Raw genomic sequence first — 20,222 nt, forward strand, 5'->3', positions numbered from 1 at the left:
AAAAACACAAAAGCAAACCAGGTCTTGTTGGATCAGAATTGGAGGTATCTGGGGGCACCTGGGTGGCTCAGTCGATTAGTGTCTGCCTTTGGCTCAGGTCATGATCCTAGGGTCCTGGGGTCCTGGGATTGAGTCCCATGTCAGGCTCCCTGCTCTGTGGAGCCTGCTTCTCCCTCTGCCTCTGCTTCCCTCTCTCTCTCTCTCTGTCTCTGTCTCTTGTGAATAAATAAACAAATAAATAATCTTGGGGGGGGAGAATTGGAGGTATCTGTGTAAACTCCAGGGTTTTGACATGGAAATGGGTAAAGGTAAGGGTGTGTGTGTGTGTGTGTGTGTGTGTGTGTGTGTGTGTGAGTGTTTTCCACCTCTGCCCACTGAAAGAGCTCAGAAGTAATGACACCCCAGTAGCAGTGAGCACACCCAGCTCCCAGCTCCCAGTTTTTAAATGTTATTATTGAAGACAAGAATGAAGGCTTTTTGTCAAAATTGCTCATTTCAAGGCTGGAGCAGGGAAAGAATGTGCATGAACCTGGAATTCCCAGAGGACCCATCAGTTTCCCTCCAAGGTGTGGATACCTAAAAGAAATGAAAACCGACGTCCACACAGAAACTTATATGTGAACGTCCATAGCAGCATTGTTCACAACAACCAGAAGGTGGAAAGAACCCAAATACCCATCAACGAGTGAACGGCTGGTCAAAATGTGGTACGTCCATACAACGGAATATTACTCAGCCATAGAAAGGAATGAAACTCTGACACACACACTACAGGGTGGATGAAACTTGAAAACATGCTGAGTGCCAGAAGCCAGACCTAAAAGGCTGCATGTTGTGTGATTCCATGGAAAATGTCCAGAACGGACAAATCCATAGAGACAGAGAGTAAATTCGTCATTATCAGGCACCAAAGGAGGAATGGGGAGTGACAGTTATGACATGGGGTTTCTTTCTGGAGTGATGAAAATGTTCTGGAATTAGATTAGTGGTGATGGTTGTACAATTCTGTAAATAAACTAAAAAAAAATCACAAAATAATATATTTCAAAAGGGTGAATTTTATGGTATGGGATTATCTTTCAATAAGATTATATCTTGGTTTAAAAAAACAAGAACAAGGGGCGCCTGGGTGGCACAGCAGTTGAGCGTCTGCCTTCGGCTCAGGGCGTGATCCTGGCGTTATGGGATCGAGCCCCACATCAGGCTCCTCCGCTGGGAGCCTGCTTCTTCCTCTCCCACTCCCCCTGCTTGTATTCCCTCTCTCACTGGCTGTCTCTCTCTCTGTCAAATAAATAAATAAAATCTTAAAAAAAAAAAAAAAAAAAAAAACAAGAACAAACAAGGACATGAAGCACCTGACATCCAGAAATTCTAGTCAGGTAGAAATCAGAAAAGAAAAAAGAAAGCAATGCCTGATAAATGTAGTGAAGGAGCCTGGATGGGATTGTGGAACAGAAGAAGGACATTAGTGGGGAAAATCCATGAAACCTGAATAAAGTCCAGAGTTTAGTTAAAGTAATGGAGCAGTGTTGGGGTCTTCATTTTGAGAAATGTCGTAGTTACGTAAGATGTTAACACCAGGGGAAATCAAGTGCGGCATATATAAGAACTCTTTGTATTCTCTTTGTAATCTTCCTAAATTCCTAAATTAATTTCTAAAATTATTCTGAAATAAAGTTGATTTACAGAAAATGAGCCTGGAACCAAAAAAAAGAAAGATGTGCTCAGAGGACGATGGGGACACAGCAAAAGCACACAGGAGCCCGCCTGAAGGGGCCGCCATGAGCCAGGTTTGGGACAATGTGAACATCAAAATAAAGGAAGAGAGTAAGCGACTGTCACATATTGAGGACGCTAAGTATCCATGAGTCCACATGGATACAAAGAGACTCCTCAAAGCAGAAGGCCATGAAAAGTGTCAAAGGAAAGATGGAATTAGAAAACCACCATTTGGTGACCACCAACTAAAAGATAACTGATTCCGGCAAGACTCAGCAGGAGATGCTAAAAGGAGTGCGTGGAAGTCTAAAGAAGTATTTATATGGTACAGAGTATCCTACTACAGGATACTTTTCAATCACAAAAGGCAAGATAGTGATATTGTAGGAGAGAAATCCACCAGATCTCAGCTTTAGCAAGTGATCAAGGTCAACAACCCCAGACGCGACGCTTCAAAATCTGGTGCCTCCTGATACAATGCACTGAGAAGGACACACCATCACTTCTGTGGGATTCCTGCCAAAACCAACGGTCTCAGTGCATTCATGAGGAAACACCCAACCAACCACACTGGAAGACACTACGGAGGAGTGAGCAGTTCCCGGGAAATGTCATCATGTTTGACACAAAGACTGAGGAACTTTCCAGATTCCAGGGGACTAAAGAGATGGAACCATTGAACACAACGTATGATAGAATTTTCTTTATCATTAATAAAGCAATGATCAAACAATAATTTATTAATAAATTATTAACCAACTAAACAATGATTTAATTATTAATAATAAACAGCAATTAACTAACTTGTTAATAAATACATATTAATAAGGCGATCAGTAAAATCCGAATAAGGGCTGCAGACTGTAGAATTGTATCTATGTTAAATGAGTCTGATTTTAGTCATTGGGCTAAGGCTGTGTTTTAGGAAATACGCCACGAATTATTTAGGGGCCAAGGGGTATCATGTCTGCAATTGACCTTTAAATGACTCAGAACAGGGGCGCCTGGGTGGCTCAGTGGGTGGAGCATGTGACTCTTGATCTCAGGGTCGTGAGTTCAAGCCCCACGTTGGGTGTTGACATTGCTTACCTAAATAAGCCTTGCAAAATAAATAAATAAAAGACTTGGAACAGGGCAGTTCCTCAAAGAATTAAACAACAAGTTATTATATGATCCAGCAATTCCATTTCTGGGTGTATATTCACAAGAATTGAAAGCAGGCTCTTAAATATTTGTATGCCCGCGTTTGCAGCAGTGTTAATCACTACAGCTAAGATGTGCAAACCACCCACGTGTCTCTCAATGGATGTCTGCATAATCTATATGGCGGAATATTATTCAGTCTTAACAAAGGAAAGAAATTCTGACCCAGGCTACCGCATAGATGAACCTTGAGGACAAGAGGCTGACTGAAATCAGCCTGGCACAAAAGGACAAGTACTGTCTGGTTCCACTGATAGGAGTCCCTAGAGTTGACAAATTCATTACCGACCGAAAACGGAATGGAGGGGCTGGGGCTGCAGGAAGGGGGAACGGGCAGTTAGTGTTTCATGGGGACCGAGTTTCAGTGTGGGAAGATGGGAAAGTTCTGGAGACGGATGGTGGTGACGGTTGCACGACAATGTGAACGTGCGTGAACTGTACACTTAAAAATGATCAAAATGGTAAATTTTATATATATTTTACCACAAAAAAATGATTTAGAAGTCAAAAAAAATTTTTTTTTCCATTATACTTATCTATCTACCTAATTTATCCTTAGAGAAAGAGCGTAATACAATGTTAACATTTGGAGAAATCTGGGTGGGAAAGGACTTCTCTGCCCTATTCTTATGACTTGCCACAATTTTTATGTAATTGGAATGAGAATAAAGACAGTCGCTTCTTCTCCCCTCAGGGCTGGGAGAAGTCTCCAGCAAAGGCTTTATCTCGGCATGAGGTAAGGAATCTCCTCCACCCTTACAGCTGTCACCAAGACTCCACTCTTTTTGATCCCTCCCCCCCAAGGACTTGAATTCCACCCCTCCCCCTTTTATTTTCCTGTGGACCTGGCAGATCTTTCTGGCAAGAGAAAAGATGTTAAAAGGCCAGGAATGAAAAGACTCCACCCCCCAGGTTTAAACTGAGGACCTAAAAGGATCACCTTTACTTGTTTGGGTCCAGCTGGGGAGTTGTGCCCCCGCTGAGTCTGCTGGCTACGGGCCAGCCCACCCACAAGCCCAGGCACGGCACTCCACGAAACCACCTCTGTGCGCGGGGGGACGAAGGATGCTAACTCAACTCCTGACCAGGCCAAGAAACCTTCTCTGGGGCACAGTAACCCCCCACCCCCATGGTCACTATGACATGTGATTTCCAGGGCACTTGGGTGGCTCAGTTGGCTAAGCTTCTCCCTTGGGCTCAGGTCATGATCCCAGGGTCCTGGGATTGAGCCTTGAGCCCTGCTCAGTGGGGAGCCTGCTTCTCCCTCTCCTCCCCACTTGTGTTCTCTCTCGCACTCTCGCTCTCTCTAATAAATAAATAAAATCTTTTTAAAAATTAAAAAACAAAAAAAGCCACCAAAAATATACCACCACCACCTACCCGACCCCACTCCCGGCCCACAGCATCCCCACAGTGCGGCATCCACCTGTTCACCAAAGACCCTGAGAGGGGCATCCCTGTTGTTTCATTATAGAAGCCCCCCAATGCCCATGTGAGCGGGAGGAGGGGGTAAGTAGGGAAAAGAGCCAGTTGCCCCTCCCACCACCAATTCAGGCTAAGCAAGCAGCAGCCGGCACGTGGGGGACACAGAGGCTGTGCCATCCTGTTTATTTGCAGCTTAAGATGAGTCCAAACTCACCTAAGATGACCGAGATCTGGACAGCAGCTGCCTCCGGGGCAGGGTGGGGAATGCTGGGGAAGGGATGGGGGCAGGAGGGAACATTCCAGGTTCACGGAAATGTGCACTATCTTAATGGAAGCAGCGGTGACATGGGTTTAAATACTCTTCACTGAAATGATAGGGGTACTGAAGATCTGTACGTGTCACTTTATGCAAATTACATCCCAATTTTAAACAAGGCAAGGGAGGGGAAGGAGCAAGCTATAAAGTTCAGCTGAAGTTATCAGAAGTGGGTGGCCTGTAATCTGGCTAAACTCTTGCCTCTGGACACTTTCTGTTCCAACAGAGCTGGGCAGTTCTCCTGGGGGAGGAGGGGAGTGGCAGCATCCCCCAAGTCCCACAACACTGCAGCGAGCGCAGCCGCCAAGCACACACCGTGAAAGAAACAGGGCTCACGCGCCCCAGACGGGCGCATTGTCTACACCCCAGTCTACCTGACAAGACCCCGCCGCGAGGCCACATCTGACCGATTCCCTTGACCCCACAACAAAGACCCCCTTTGTTCCCTGGTTAATATCCTTAGCAGGTCTGTCTAGACTCACTGTGGCAGTAATTGTCCCGTGATGTCACGAGGACCTGTGACCCAGCTCCTCCTCGCTGTGCTTGGGCAGGGAACACTCCAGACGGCCCCAAGCCAAGGGGGTCCCGGCCCTTGACACCCACCTGAGCCTCCTAGGAAGAGAGAGACCTGCAGGCAGTGTCCCACGTCCACCACCCTAGACCTGGGGGAGACAGGACACTCCAAAAATGCAGTCCGTCCTTTGGGAGGTGCTTAGGGGTAGTGTCATGCTGGGGAATGAGGAAAAGGGGGTGCCCTCTGTCCCCCGCACTCCCACCTCCCCCATGTGGCTGGTGGGAAACAGTTCATTCTCCACTAGAGCACAAGTTCACCCAAGGCATGAAGAAGGAAGGTCAGATGAGAGAGGGACAGAGGAGGTGCGGGGGGGGGGGGGGGGGGGGGGGGGGGGGGGGGGGGGGGCAGCAGGGGGAGAGAGGAGAGAGTGAAAGACAGAGACACAGATAGATGGAGACAGAGATGGAGACATAAGGGGAGAGAGACAGGAAAAGAAGGAGACGGAGAGAGATCCACAGAAAGGCCAAACGAAACTGAAAGAGAGAGACAGAGAGACGGAGAGAGATATGGAGACATAAGGGGAGAGAGGGAGAGACCAGAGGGAGGCTGACAGAGACAGAGACGAGGAGACAGAGAAGGGGAGAGACAAGTGAAGTTAGCTGGTCCCTGAGAGAAGAGGGGTTCCTTCTACAGGTGACAGTTCGGGATTCTGAAAAACCCATGGGGACAGGAAGCTAACTGCTGCTCACTATGGGTAACGAAACTCCCATCTTCAGCTTGAGGTGATCAACATGAACTGTCACCTAAACTCATGTCTGGGGGCGCCTGGGTGGCTCAGTCGTTAAGCGTCTGCCTTTGGCTCAGGGTGTGATCCCAGGGTCCTGGGATCAAGCCCCACATCGGGCTCCCTGCTCCACTGGGAGCCTGCTTCTTCTTCTCCCACTCCCTCTGCTTGTGTTCCCTCTCTCGCTGGCTGTCTCTCTCTCTCTCTGTCAAATAAATAAACAAAATCTAAAAAATAAAAAATAAAAAAATAAACTCATGTCTGGATCACACCAAGAACACTCTGAGCCATATTTTCGTGCGGGATAGATTGGACGCATGCAACGGGGCACCTTTTCATTGCCAAGTCTGTCTTATCCAGGTCAACTAAAACACACCAAGGACAGCTCCCAGCAACCCCATAGACGGATCCCTCAGACACTGCGCTGCACCAAAGGCACCGGACCCAGGCGCAACTCCACTGACGCCAAGTTCTAGAACAGGCGACACCCACAGTGGCAGAAAAAAAAAAGAAAAAGTCAGCAGAGATGTTTACACCTGGGGCAAAATAGCTATGAAGGGACACAAGGAGCTTCTGTGATGAGAAAGGGGTTGGGAATGTTCTAGATCTTGATCCAGACACAGGTGGCGTGTAGGTGCACAGGTGTAAAATTTCGTGGAGCTACACTGATGGGCACTCACTCAGAGTATGTATGCGCAATTCCAGTGTTTTGGTTTTGGTTTTAAAGGGGGAACAATCACATCTGGGAAGGTTGGTGTCTTTTTTGACCCATGGAATGGTAGAGAATCCTCTCTTCTTGTTTCATAAGCTTGAGGAAGGAAATGGAAAGTCTAACAGAGGCAAGGTCTGGCAAGATGGGCGACCCAAATGCAAGGGGCATTTCCCCTCCAGCAGCAGGATGAAAAAGCTGCCATCCTCCACCATCCGCATCCCAAAGCTCAGAGGGATTTCCAAAGATTGTTTAATTGATTTTTCTCCTATTTAGATGCAGATCGTAGTGTCTGGGGCCCAGGAATTCAGACACACGGCTTTGTGTCCACTCAGCCCCGTGAAGGCTCCTGTCTGAAACTCGCACAAAGCCAGACACACAACGTCTTCAGAAACACGCTGTTTCCTTTTTGTCTGGGGCTCCAGGGAGCGGGTGCAACGAGCAGAGCCTCGGACACGCTCCCATCTGCAGGGTCCTGGGGTCCCCATCACTCTGTCCTACTCAAAAAGTGGGGCAAAATACTTTATTAAAAAAAGGAAAGTAGCCAAGATGTTGAGGTCTCTCCTAGGGCTGATATAAAAGGCGGGGGTCCCCCAAAACTAGGAGTGGACACACTGAGGTTTCAACTTGGATTTTTCTCCAAATTCAGGGCTCTGGAGTGAAAAGCTTTAAATCAAGCAGCTAATGGGCTAGGGTTAACATGAGTTTGGCTCCAGTCTCTACAGATCTGATTTATATAAGGAGAAAACGTTTCTCTCTTTCTCTCTCCCCATTGTTCCCGTCTGTCTCTCCAAATGCCCCATCTGACAAAGAAAGTGGAAGGCTTGCAGGCTGACAACCTGCCCAGGACAGTGGGAAAGACACCCCCACCCCCAATATGCAGCTTTCTCCTCCCCCATCTGCTGGGAAGCAAGAGTGAGGGTCACTATACCCTCTCTACAGGTTAATACATCCCCCAACATCCCTGCCTGGTCCCCCCAAACCTGGCGGGGGCAGGGGGCACTTTTGAGTCACTGCCACTCCCGTTTCCTGGCTGTATGACCTCAGATAACTCTCTCTGGGCCTCAGTTGCCTAGTCAGTAACATGGGCACAAGAATGAATATATCCAACCAGGCAAAGGTCGTGAGAGAAATCCGGAGTGCTTGGTGCAGAGCAAGCCAACGAGTATAAGTTGCACCGGTCACCGTTTGGAAAGATGGGGGTATCAGACTTAAATGTTTTGCGGGAAGCTTCAAGGGAGCCGTTCTCTTCATAGATTCCTTCCTCTCTTTGGTGCCATCTATTTCCAGGGGGAGCCCAGCCCTGAGTCTGATTCCTACCCTCCACATCTGAGTTACCTGGACTGCAATCCAGCTGGCATTCACGGTGTGTTCTCCAAAAGGGCCAAATCCTGAAAAAGCAAACAGTAAAAGCAGCATATCACCACCCAGTGACCTTTTCCAGCCTGCCCAGGGTTGGGCTGCTGCCTCCGCCTGGCAGAACAGAACAGGGAACTTGGGAGCAGCTGCCATGGGGGACAATGTCGGGGGCCTGGTCCCGCGTTTTAGGGTGCAGAGCCCCTCTGCCCCCCCCCCACTTCTCTGCTCTTAACTGCTTTTAACTGTCCTTTCTTGTCTTCACCTTCACCTGACCCTCGTGCCTGGCAAGGGGCCAGTGGCCTCCTTTTGCCCCAGAAAGGGCCGGCCTTTTCCCCCCTCTCAATTTTCTCCACTATCCCTGACCCCGTCTATAATTATTTTATCACTGTCTTTGTGCAGGGTCTCTGTGCTCCGTGAATCTCCACGAAGTGAGAAATGGCCCTTAAGGGATACATGTGGGTGCCTCCCGGGCCAGGCTGTCCAGATACCATCCTGCCACCCTCCTCCCCACTTGCTCGAATTCCAGGCCCCACTTACAAACCAAGAGAGTGTCTGAGGATGTGCTAAGTGTTCTGCATGCACTCTGGCCTTCAGCCTCACTGAACCCCCTTCAGGCAAGGCTGTCTCCTGGACCCCTTTTACAGGAGCAGGACTAAGGCACAAACAGGTGAAAACTGCTGCCCAGGGTCACACAGCGAGAAGGCTGAAGAGCTGGGATTTGAAACCAGACCCATGAGAGTCCACAGCTCTTCTATTCTAATCACCCTGTCATCCTGCCAAGACATGAACATCTCCAAGAGAGGCTGCCCTGGAAGTGTGGGTCACTCCAGCTGGACAGAGAGTCCCACGTGGTGGCATGGCCCTGGGAGGGCCAGTGCGGGGAGGACCTCTCCACCCCTTCTCTTTTCCTGCATAGACTGAGTCCCAGCTCCGCCACCTACAAACAGGGTGACCTCTGTAAGCCTCAGTTTCCCCTGTGCAAAATGGAGATGGCACAGAGGTAATGAATTCATGCAAGGAAAATGGCCAGTCCAGTGGCTGCCTGAGGAGTCCAGCACTGGGGGAACAAATAACCAGATACAGGAGGGCTGGGGGGTGGGGGGACGGCAGCAACTCTCCCCCCAATTACACACACCTGTTAAGTGAGTGCCTTCTTCCACCTTCCTGGGAATTCCAGGATCAGCCTCACACTCCCGAGGCTACAAAACACTTGTGTGAACCTTAGCTGGATCTCCCACTCTGACCCCTCCAGACAGCGGGTCAAAATGACCCCCCAACCAGAGGCCCCGGCGGAAGTTGATGCCCACGTGGCCCTGAGGCGGAGTCTTGTCGATGAGGAACAGTTAGTTTCAGGGAGTTGGTGACAGTGGGGACGGGCTCACCCATAAACAGCCCCGGGGCGGGGGTGGGGGGGGGAGATTTTTGACCCACACTGTCCTAGGGACAACAAGAGACCGGCCGGCCACCCGAGGTTCCCCGACCTCCACCTGCTCTTGCCTCGGGAGAACAGCCCCCCTTAGCACAGGGCTGGGGGTGCAGTGGCTGGCAGAAGGTTCATTTGTCACTGGGGCACTTCCTGCCCGCAAATCGGCCTTTGTCCCCTGGGGCCGTGGGTGGGGACAGGCCCGATCTCGGGAGGGGCAGGGAGAAGTCCAGTCCTGCCCACCGGCCGGTTAAACAGAACAGACAGGTGCCCAGAGGACCACTGTCTTCACCCGGGGAAGGAAGGACGCCAGAGGGGCCTGTCCTGCGCTGGGCACTTGACCGGACCCCCGACAGCCCTGTTTGCCCCGACCCCTGACAGTAGGACTATAGGGGCGCCCCTTCTCCACTTTCTACGTGTTGCGCGGACTGAACTGGGCGATGACATCTTCCAAACCTGGGACGACTTCTAGCACCTGCCCCTCCCGGGCCACCGCGCCCCTGACTACCCCGCCGGCTCTGGAGCCGCCCTACCCGCCCCTGCCCGCGGTCGCTGTCACCGCGGCCGCCATCAGCGTACCCGTCACCACCACCGCCTTCCTGGGCTGCTCCATGGCGGGCTCGGGCTGCGCCTCTGACCCGCTCCTGCCGGGACTGGCGAGTCGGCCACCGCCGCCGCCGCCGCCGCCGCCGCTGCCGGGACCCCGCGCCGCCCCTCCTCCGGCCCCGCCCCCGGCCCCGCCCCCGGCAGGGCCGCTTGGCGTGCGCGCCCCCGGGCCCGAGACGTAGCGTGCGCGCCCCGACCCCGACTCACACCCAGGAGCGCCCAACTCCTAGCCTTCCCCAAACTCAGTGTCCCACCTGTAAGATGGGGACAGTTCGTTCCGTACGATGTGGCCGCTTGAACTCACTGAGTCAGGCGCTGCGACGCGCCGGTCATTTATTCCGCGTGTTCACTGAGCGCCCACTGTCTGCCCACTGCTGGGAATCATCTGGCTCCCTCCCCCGCCACCTCCCTGGAGGGCTCCGTTATTCACTCTGTTCTGCAGAGGAAGAACCTGAAGCATGGTTCGTAGGGCCACTTGACTAGAGCCTCCTGGAGTCAGAGAAGCGGCGTGCATGTGGGCCAGGAGGTTGAGAGGGGGAACGGAAAAAAGTGAAAACCCAGCATCACAGTAAGATGTTGCCGAAGGTCTTCACAGGCTCCCATGTTGCAAAGAAGGAGGCCAGTGTGGCTCCACAGACCTCAGCCTCCCCTCTTTCCATCTCCCCAACACTCAATCCACTTCTATCCCCAACAGTCCAACAAGGGCCTAGCGAAGTCCCACCCCAGGGCCTTTGCATTTGCTGTTGCTGCTGCCTGGAGAATGCCCTGCAGGTTATCTGCAAACCTAGCTGTTTCTCTTCCTTCAGGAGTCAGCTGAACCTCACCTCTTCTTAGGGGTTCTACTTACCCTACCTGGCTGAGACCCCCCCATCCCCCCATCCTCTGTGAGTAGGTCCATCTCCTTTCCTTGCTTCATGCTCTTCGTAGCAGTGATCACGCTCCGTTATAGACACTGCTTTTCTGGTTTCTTTCCCATTTCTTCTGACACAGGAATTAGGACTTCCAGGGCAAGGATGTGTCTCCATTACAACCATGTCCATGCGCCCAATATGTGCCTGGCATACAGTAGGTCACCCACTAATGTTGATCAGAGACCAGAATTTCTCCAAAAAACAGCCAGAAAAATAAAGCTGCGTTTCTCGCCACATCATCAGAAAACGGCTAGACCTTGGACTTGGGTCACTGACATCTCATTCCAAGCAGCCTTGGCCCGGGATGAGCTACGGTGCCGACTCAAGAGCTATCTGTCTCCGGCCCTGGCCTCGGAATACCCAGGGCAGTGCTCATTGGACTGGCCTGGAGCCCTGGTTTGCGAGCACAGACCAGAGGTCACATACTCAGTGGCTATTTTGGTCTCTGGCAGCTTCAGGTAGAATTCAGAAAATCTGAGAGCCGGCCTGCACCAGCTGTGGGAGCAAGACCCAAGCCAAGTGGGAGAAGAGAACAGAACAAAAATCTCACCAAGGATCACGTTTCATAACTTGAACATGTAGTAAGTGTCTGTGCATGTTGCTAGAAGCCAGGGTTGTGGAGGGAGGGAAGGCACCATTTTCCCTCATCCCACCGTACAAATGGGAGGAAACACACAACATCCAGAGTCAGTGCTGATGGGGAGAAACCAAGTCACACACTACTGCTGAGACTGCATGGGAGAAAGGCGCAGATACATGGGTAACCCAACTCACACTCGGGCCCTGTCTGAGCATGTCCCTGGTGTTTTCTTTCTTAATCTCACAAAACCCTTCAAGGGAGGACTGTTCTTATCCCATTTTTCAAGTACGGAAACAGGCCCAGAGCAGCTCAGTTGCTTGTCCCAGGGTCACATTTGGGAGGGACAGGGATTTGGAGCAGGAGTACATAGTCCTGTCCTTAGGGAGGACAAGCAACCCCCAAAATATCCTGGCTGGTTCTTCCAAGGTTGGTGCTCAAGGATCTACTTTGCAACAGTGGCAGGATAGATGAAGGATCAGGGTGAAATAGAGGGTGCCTTAAAAAAAAAAAAAAAGCAAGATGGGGGGCGCCTGGGTAGGTCAGTTGGTTAAGCGGTCAGCTTTTGATTTTGGCTCAGGTCACGATCTCATGGGCCTGGGATCAAGCCCCACTTAGGGCCTCCGTGCTCAGCAGGGAGTCTGCTTGCAGATTCTTTGTCTCCCTCTCCCTTTGCCCCTTCCCCTGCTCACTCGCCCCCATGCACACGCTCCCTCTTTCTTTCTCAAATAAATAAATCTTAAAAAAAAAAAAAAAAGCAAGATGGTTACGTTGGAAAGCCAAGTGCAATAAAGTGCCACTATCACATGGAAAAGCTTGGCAGTTCCTCGAGAAGTTCAACGTAGTTACCAGAGGACCAGCAATTCGACTCCTAGGTATAAACCCAAATAATTGCAAATGGGCGCTCAAACAAATACTTGTATGCGAATGTTCGTGACAACACCATTCAATTGCCAAAAGGTCAGTACAAACAAACAAATGCCCATTGATGGATGAATGGGGAAACAAAATTGGTCCATCCCGGATGGAATATTACTCAGCTATAAAAAGGAAGGGAGTTGTGATACATGCATGGATGAACCTTGAAAACATCATGCCTAGTGAAGGAAGCCAGTTACAAAAGGACACAGGGTGTAGGATTCCACTTATATGAAACCTCCAGAACCGGGAAGTCCATAGAAACAGAAAGGAGATTAATGGTTGCCAGGGGCTGGGAGGAGGAGGGTGGGGAGTGACTGCTCATAGGGATGGTGTTTGCTTTTGGGTGATGAAATAGTTCTGGAACTAGATAGAGGTGATGGTTGCACAACATGGTGAATGTATTTAATGCCAATGAATTGTACACTTTAAAATGGCTTAAGGGGTAAGTTTTATGTTATATGCATTTTATCAGGAATAAAAGAAAGAAAGAAAAGAAAAGAAAAAGAAAAAAGGAAAGGAAGGAAGAAAAAAGAAAAGAAAAAAAAAAGGAAAAAGAGAAAGAAAGGGGGAGAGAGGGAGGGAAGGGGAGGGGAGAGGGACTCCTGGCTGGCTCAGTCTGTAGAGCATGCAACTCTTGATCTCGGGGTCTTAAATTCGAGCCCCAGGTTTGGTGTAGTTTTACTTTAAAAATAAATAAATAAATAAAATATTAAAAAAGAAAAAAACCAGCGTGGACACATTTACGGAATGAAAAGCAAATGTAAAAGTTAGAAAGACCAACACAAATGTGTTTGCAAATGCAGACAATATCTCAGGAAGGAAAAGCAAGAAATTGATAACACCTTTGGGGAGAGAACCAGGGTGGAGGGGTGTGCGAAAGTGGAGGTGGAGGGGGAACACTGCCAACGTTTCCGCTGCTATCTGGAAGTAGAGCATTTCTGGGAAACCTGTAGTAAGCTGAGATGGCAAAGAAGCAATCACCTTTCGTTTATATGGGAAAATTTTTGAGCATTCCCAGACCCCCCCAGAATAACCTCTGTCAGGCTTTTCTGGTACCTGAGGACACATCCTGTTAATGGATGTCCAAAGTAAGTCAAAATAAAACACAGACGCCCACAGTCACAGTTCAGTGCTCTGGCGGCTTGATGCTGGGAGGCTGAGTGCAATTCTCAGAGAAGGCTGTCTTCGCTTTTCACTCTTTTCCTTAGAACAAAAGTCCTTTCTGATTTCTTTCAGTTAGGGAAAATAGGTACTAATGTGGAGGTATTTTGTAAAAGCAAGTGGCATAATGTGAACTTTTGAAAAGTTGGGCATACCTATGCTCAGAAGTAAACACAATACGGAAACTTTCGCCTTTAGAAAAATGCCACTAGAGTTTTAGTTTTGTTGTTGTTGTTGTTTGGTGGGTGGGGTGGGGAGGAGGGAAAGAGGGAAGCTTAAACAGGCTCCGTGCCCAGCGTGGAGCCTGATGCCAGGCTCGATTTCACCACCCTGGCATCATGACCTGAGCCGAAATCAAGAGTCAGATGCTTAACTGCCTAAGCCACCCAGGTGCCCCAGTGTTTTTTCTTTAATTTCTTTAATTCTTTCATTTAAAATACACATAACATAAAATTTGCCATTTTTAAGTCTATGTTCAGTAGTGTTAAAAGTACATTCACGTTGTCGTGCAACTAATCTTCAGAACTCTTTTCATCTTGTAAAACGAAAACTCTGTCCCCATTAAACACTAATTCCCCATCTCTCTCCCCCAGCCCAGGCACCCACCATTCTACTTTCTATCTCTATGAATATGACTACCTTAGGGACCTCATATAAGTAAAATCATAGAGGGGCACCTATGTGGCTCAGTTGGTTAAGAGTCTGCCTTTGGGGGCGCCTGGGTGGCTCATGGGGTGCCTGGGTGGCTCAGTCGGTTAAGCGCCTGCCTTCGGCTCAGGGTGTGATCCCAGCGTTCTGGGATCAAGCCCCACATCAGGCTCCTCTGCTGGGAGCCTGCTTCTTCCTCTCCCACTCCCCCTGCTTGTGTTCCCTCTCTCGCTGGCTGTCTCTCTCTCTGTCAAATAAATAAATAAAACCTTTAATTTAAAAAAAAAAAGGGTCTGCCTTTGGCTCAGGTTATGATCCCGGCATCCTGGGATCAAGCCCCACATCCAGCTCCTTGCTCAGTGGGGGTCTTCTCCCTCTCCTTCTGTGCTCTCTCTGCTCAAGTAACTAAAATACTTTTAAAAAAGTAGAATCATACAGCTTTGTCTTTTTGTGACTGGGTTATTTCAGTTAGCACTGTGTCCTCAAGGTTCATCCACGTTGTGGCATGTGTCAGAATTTCCTTCCTGTTTAAGGCAGATAATAAACCATTGTATGAATATACCACATTTAGTTTATCCACACATCCACTCTTGGACACTTGGGTTGCTTCCCCCTTTTGGCCATTATGAATAGAGCTTCTATGAACATGGGTGTACAAATATCTCTTCGAGACCCTACTTTCAATTCTTTTGGTCACTCAGCTTTTATAACTTATTTGGAAACAGCTTAATAAGACTAATAAAAAGTTTCAAAAATAGGGACGCCTGGGTGGCTCAGTTGGTTAGGCATCTGCCTTGGGCTCAGGTCATGATCCCAGGGTGTTGGGATCGAGTCCTGAATCAGGTTCCTTGCTAAGCAGGGAGTCTGCTTCTTCCTCTGCCTGCTCCTTCCCCTGTTTGTGCACTTGCTCTCGCTCTCTCGCTCTTGGTCTCTCTTGCTCTATCTCTGGCAAATAAATAAATAAAATCTTTTAAAAAATTATTTTTAATAAGTTGCAAAAATAACATTTCCATGGACCCTTAACTCAGCTTCCCTCCTGAAATGGTCTATCTTACTAACCTATTGTCAAACCAGAAATTGACATTGGTACAATGTAACGGACTCAGGAACCACACCTAATTTCCCAGAGTCCTTGGAAGAAAAAGAAAAGTTTCATTTGTAAAGAATTGTTTCTTCTAAAATGTTTATGCAAGGGGTGCCTGGGTGACTCAGTCAGTTAGTTAAATGTGGCCTTTAGCTCAGGTGGTGATCCCAGGGTCCTGGGGTTGAGCTCCTAAGCAGGGAGCCTGCTTCTCCCTCTCCCTCTACCCCTCCCCCCATTCATGCTCTCTCTCTCTCTTGCTTTTTCTCAAATAAATAAATAAAGTCTTTAAAAAAATAAATAGAATGTTTATGTGATTTTCTTAGGGAGAGAATGGAGGCCAGCGAGTGTGGTGGTTAGAGCCAGCTGGCTTGAGTTCAAATGCATGCCCTCAGATGAGTTACTTTCCCATTCCAAGCCTCAGTTTCCTTATCTGTAAAATGGGGATTACAGAGTGCTGGGGCGGGAGCAGATAGTACTGGGAGGGAAAGTAAAGTCTAAAATAAGAGTATCAGCATGGATAGCAATGTGGTCATACAGAATGGAGCATCTTTTTTTTTTTTTTTAATAGAATGGGATGTGTGTCTTTCCTTGCTGTTCATAACCTTAGCAGTCTTGTTTTGTTGTTTTTTTAAGATTTTATTTATTTGAGAGAGAGGGAGAAAGAGCGCCCAAGCAGGGGGAGAGGGAGAAGGAGACTCCCCACAGAGCAGGGAGCCTGACACAGGGCTCGAACCCAGGAACCTGAAGATCATGACCTGAGCCAAAGGCAGCTGTTTAACTGACTGAGCCATCAGGCGCACACACACACCCCTTTTTAAACTAGTCTCCATGCTGGGCTTGGAGGCTTGAACTCACAACCCTGAGATCAAGCCTGAGCTGAGATCAAGAGTCGGATGCTTAACTGACTGAGCCACCCAGGAGCCCCATGCCCTTAGCAATCTTGAGGAAGCCTGGGCAGGTGTCCTGCGGGATGCCCCCGATCTGGGTCTGTTTGATGTCCTTGTTGTGATTAGAATGGGCTGTGGGTGTTTGGGGAAGACCACAGAAATGAGATGCCCCTTTCATCTCATCATATCAGGGGTTCTTAACATCCCCACAATGTATCACAGCGGCGTAATCTGGATCACTCGGTGCAGGGGGCTTAAAACAATGCAAATTTATTCTCTCAGAGTTCAGGAGGCCAGAAGTACAACATCAAGGTGTCATCAGGGCCACATTCTCTCTGGACGCCCCAAGGGAGGATCCTTCTTTGTATCTTCCAGGTTCTGGGGGGCCCCGGCTCCTGCGGATGCTTTGGCTTATGATTGCATGGCTCCAACCTCTTGTCTCTGTTTTCTCTGGGTCTCAAGTCTCCCTCCGCCTTTCTCATAGAAGGACATCGGTCATTGGGTTTCGGTTCCTGCCTGAATCCCAGACAATCTCATCTCAGGATCCTTCACTTCAACCTGAAAAGACTCTTCTTCCAAATAAGGTCACATTCACAGGTTGTGGAGTTAGGACTTGGACACGTCTTTAGGGGACCTGCCATTCAGCCCACTGGGTGTGGTAACGGTCACAGGTCTTCACTATCAAGTCATTATTTCCCCCTTTCTCTACTCTATTCTTTGAAAGTGAGTCACTGAGCCCAGCCCACCCTTGGTGATGGTGGTGAGGTTATATATATTTTTTTAATGAATGGAAAATATTCTGTCTAGTGGGTGAACCATGACTTACTCAACAAGTCCGCTGCTGTTCTTTCTGTGCTTTTACAATTGGCAGCATTGCTGCAAGGCCTTGGCATGGAGTGTTTCCCTTCATTTGCAAGACCTCCTTAGTATACAATATCAGAGTTGAAGGGCATGACACGTTTATGGGCTTTGGGACATAATTGGCAGATAATGCCAATGCCTTCCACACTCAAAAGGAAATATATATATCTCTACCAGTTTCACCACAATCTTGACAGCATTGGGTCTTACAACCCCCTCCCTTTTTTAGTGGAGGGTAGGGTGTTTTTGTTAATTTGATAGGAACATTGACCTGCACTTTTGAGGTTTCTGCGGTCAGAAATACAATTTAAAATGGGCTGAAAAAAAATAGCATTATTTGGTTCAAGGGATAAGGAAAGATGTGGATTTATGAAGTATCAGGTATAGCTGGATCCAAGATTAAACAGGGCCAAGATTCTGAAGAGACGGCAGTGTCTACCTGACTCACACGACTCCAGCTTTGCCGTTTCAGAACTGCCCCAGGGAAGCTCTCTGACTGGTTGAGCCTGATGAGAGGGGATCCAGGGAAGCTCTCTGACTAGTTGAGCCTGATGAGAGGGGATCAGGAACCGGGCTGACAGCCGCAAACTGGCCCACACAAACTCTCATATTTTTGTTTCTACGAGTCAGAGTTGAGAAGGCTTAAGTGCGCGAGCGAGCAATGACAATGTGGCACAAACCAGGTAGTGATGAAAGTCAGTGCAAGCTACCAAAGTTCAAAGTTTAAGAGAAGGAATGATGAGATTTTGGGGGCAGTCGTTGAAGCGTTCTCCGAGCAGCTATGCATTAGTGCACATTATGCCAATTGCCAGGGACAGAGTCCAAACTCCAAGAAAATTAAGCAATAAAGGACAACTTTTTGGGTTCATATGTGGAAAGGCACGCATTACACCTTCAGGTATAGCTGGATCCAGGGGCACACACCATGCCTCCTTTTCCACATAGTAGCTGTTACGTACGCTGGATTCATCCTGCAGAAAGCTTCATCCAATAAATCAACCCTAGGTTTTCACTATCTAACTCTTTAACAACCCCCTCGTAAAGCGCTCTTCTGCCGCCTCAGTATCCCGCCCAAAGGAGATCTAATTGGCCTTGGTTGGTCACGCGCTCCTCCTTTAACCAATCACTATGGCCAGGGGGATGGAGACTTCTGATTGGCCATCCCTATGTTGAAAGGGCTGACAAAAACTGCAGTGACCGCAATCTGCCACATGGGGTCACCCAAGCAGAGTTTTCAAGGATGAATAGGAGTTTGCTAGTTGGGCAGAAGGAGAAAGACTGCACATAGAGAAATCAAGAAGTCAGAAAGGAGTGTACCAGCACATGATTTTCTTCCTACTTCCCTCCAGTCCTTCTAACCCGGTTGGAAGATCACTATTTAGCCACCTACCAGTGTCCTGCACACATCCCAGAGCTCACCAGCACCCCTAAGAGCAGCCCTAAGCCAATGATAGATGGAACTTGAATAAATACCCCAGCTGCCCTGACCCTTGGTGGGACCACTACAAGACATCAGCTTTTATGCTGTCTTCAAGAGGTCTCCAGCTGGACTGATCTCCAGTTGCCTACTGTGTTGCGTACTCATTGGTGCCTCCTACAGGGATCCTTCCCTCCCTTTCTCAGGTCTCCACCTCCAGTGGGGTCTTCTTGGGGTCATCCTCTGAATACACTCTGTGCCCTTGAGTCTTCATCTCAGGGTTGGTTTCTGGGGGTAGGAGGACCCCAAACTAAGACATGAAGGACAACTGTTGGTTCAGGGCTACCAGGTGCTTGGCACTTTTTTTTTCAGCTGGAGGAACATGGCCCTGGTCTTGGTAAGAAAGGCTCTCAAGCCAATGCTGACACTCAGGAGACCTGGAGAAGGATAGTCACTGGAGGAGGGCACCTATTGCTCATTTACAGCCGTGAAGGTCAAGGCAGAGGAAGGAACCCTTGATGGTCATCCAATTAGTAATTGCTTGATGTAGTGGGTCGAGTAGTGTCCCCTAAAAAGATATGTTCTAACATAACATAGGTAAGTTCTAACCCCCATACTTGTGAATAGGACCTTTTTTGAAATAAAGTCTTTGCAAATGTAATTAAGGATCTCAAGATGATTTTATCCTGGATTCAGGGTGGGCGTAATAAGACAATGTCCTTATAAGAAAAGGAGAGGAAGACTCGAGATAGGGAGACGCACAAAGAAAGCTATGTGAATGGGGCGCCTGGGTGGCTCAGTCGTTAAGCGTCTGCCTTCAGCTCAGGTCATGATCCCAGGGTCCTGCTTCTCCCACTCACTACCCCTGCTTGTGTTCCCTCTCTTGCTCTCTCTGTCAAATAAATAAAGTCTTAAAAAGAAAGAGAGAAAGAAAGAAAGAGAGAAAGTTATGTGAAGACAGTGGCAGAGATTGATGTTTCTGGGGGCCAAGGAACTATGAGGATTGCTGACAACTACCAGAAGCTGGGAGAGGCGTAGGGGACAAATTGTCCCTCAGAGCCTTCAAAAGGAGCCAACCCTGCTGATACCTTGATTTCAGACTTATGAATCAAGTTCTATTGTTTTAAGCCACCTCGTTTGTGGTAATTTGTTATGGCAGCCCAGGGAAGCTAATACATTTGCCTATTTATTTTGCTTACCATCTGCCTCCCCAATGGGCTCCTAAATCCCAGAAGGGCCAGTTTTGTCTGGTTTGTTCACTGTGTGTATCCAGGAACAGGCACATAGCAAGTGCCCAATGACAATTTATCGCATGCCTGGGTACTAAGCGCTCCGTTTGTGCTAGTTGCTGTTCTAAGTGCTTTTACCTGGCTTCGCTCATCTCATTCTCACTACAACCTAGGACAGACACTATTATTAAACCAATTTTACAGAGGGCCAAACTGAGGTTCAGAGGGGCACAGTCGGGATTCCAACCTACCAAAAGTCATGCCCTGGATAAGGATCAAGTACAATAATGAAAATCAGAAGTGTAGGAGCCCTAACGGAGGCATTAGACACAACCCAATAACCACGGAGCCTCAATTTCTTCCTTTGCAAATTGTAGCAACATCCGGCTTTGCCCACAGCGTGGAGCCCAGGAGATCTGCGAGAGTTTCACTTGCGCATGCGCCTTTACCCACAAGGCCTTTTGGGCT

At 48.8% G+C, this 20,222-nt stretch overlaps 1 protein-coding gene across 1 annotated transcript in view; it reads right to left on the reverse strand.

The window, feature by feature from the left end:
* The window catches only part of PGPEP1 (pyroglutamyl-peptidase I), a 28,119-nt gene extending 17,946 nt beyond the window's left edge, over window positions 1-10,173 (reverse strand). Inside the window, exons 1-2 of the mRNA XM_040629018.1 lie at window positions 10,032-10,173; window positions 8,009-8,061 (exon numbers count right to left, since the gene is read on the reverse strand). Of these exons, the coding sequence (XP_040484952.1) occupies window positions 8,009-8,061; window positions 10,032-10,065 (87 nt within the window). The 5' untranslated portion in view covers window positions 10,066-10,173. The remainder of the gene's footprint in view (window positions 1-8,008; window positions 8,062-10,031) is intronic.
* Between the last annotated feature and the right edge of the window lie 10,049 nt (window positions 10,174-20,222).

This window comes from Ursus maritimus, unplaced genomic scaffold (genome assembly GCF_017311325.1).
Source record: "Ursus maritimus isolate PB19 unplaced genomic scaffold, ASM1731132v1 scaffold_14, whole genome shotgun sequence".
NCBI lineage: Eukaryota > Metazoa > Chordata > Mammalia > Carnivora > Ursidae > Ursus > Ursus maritimus.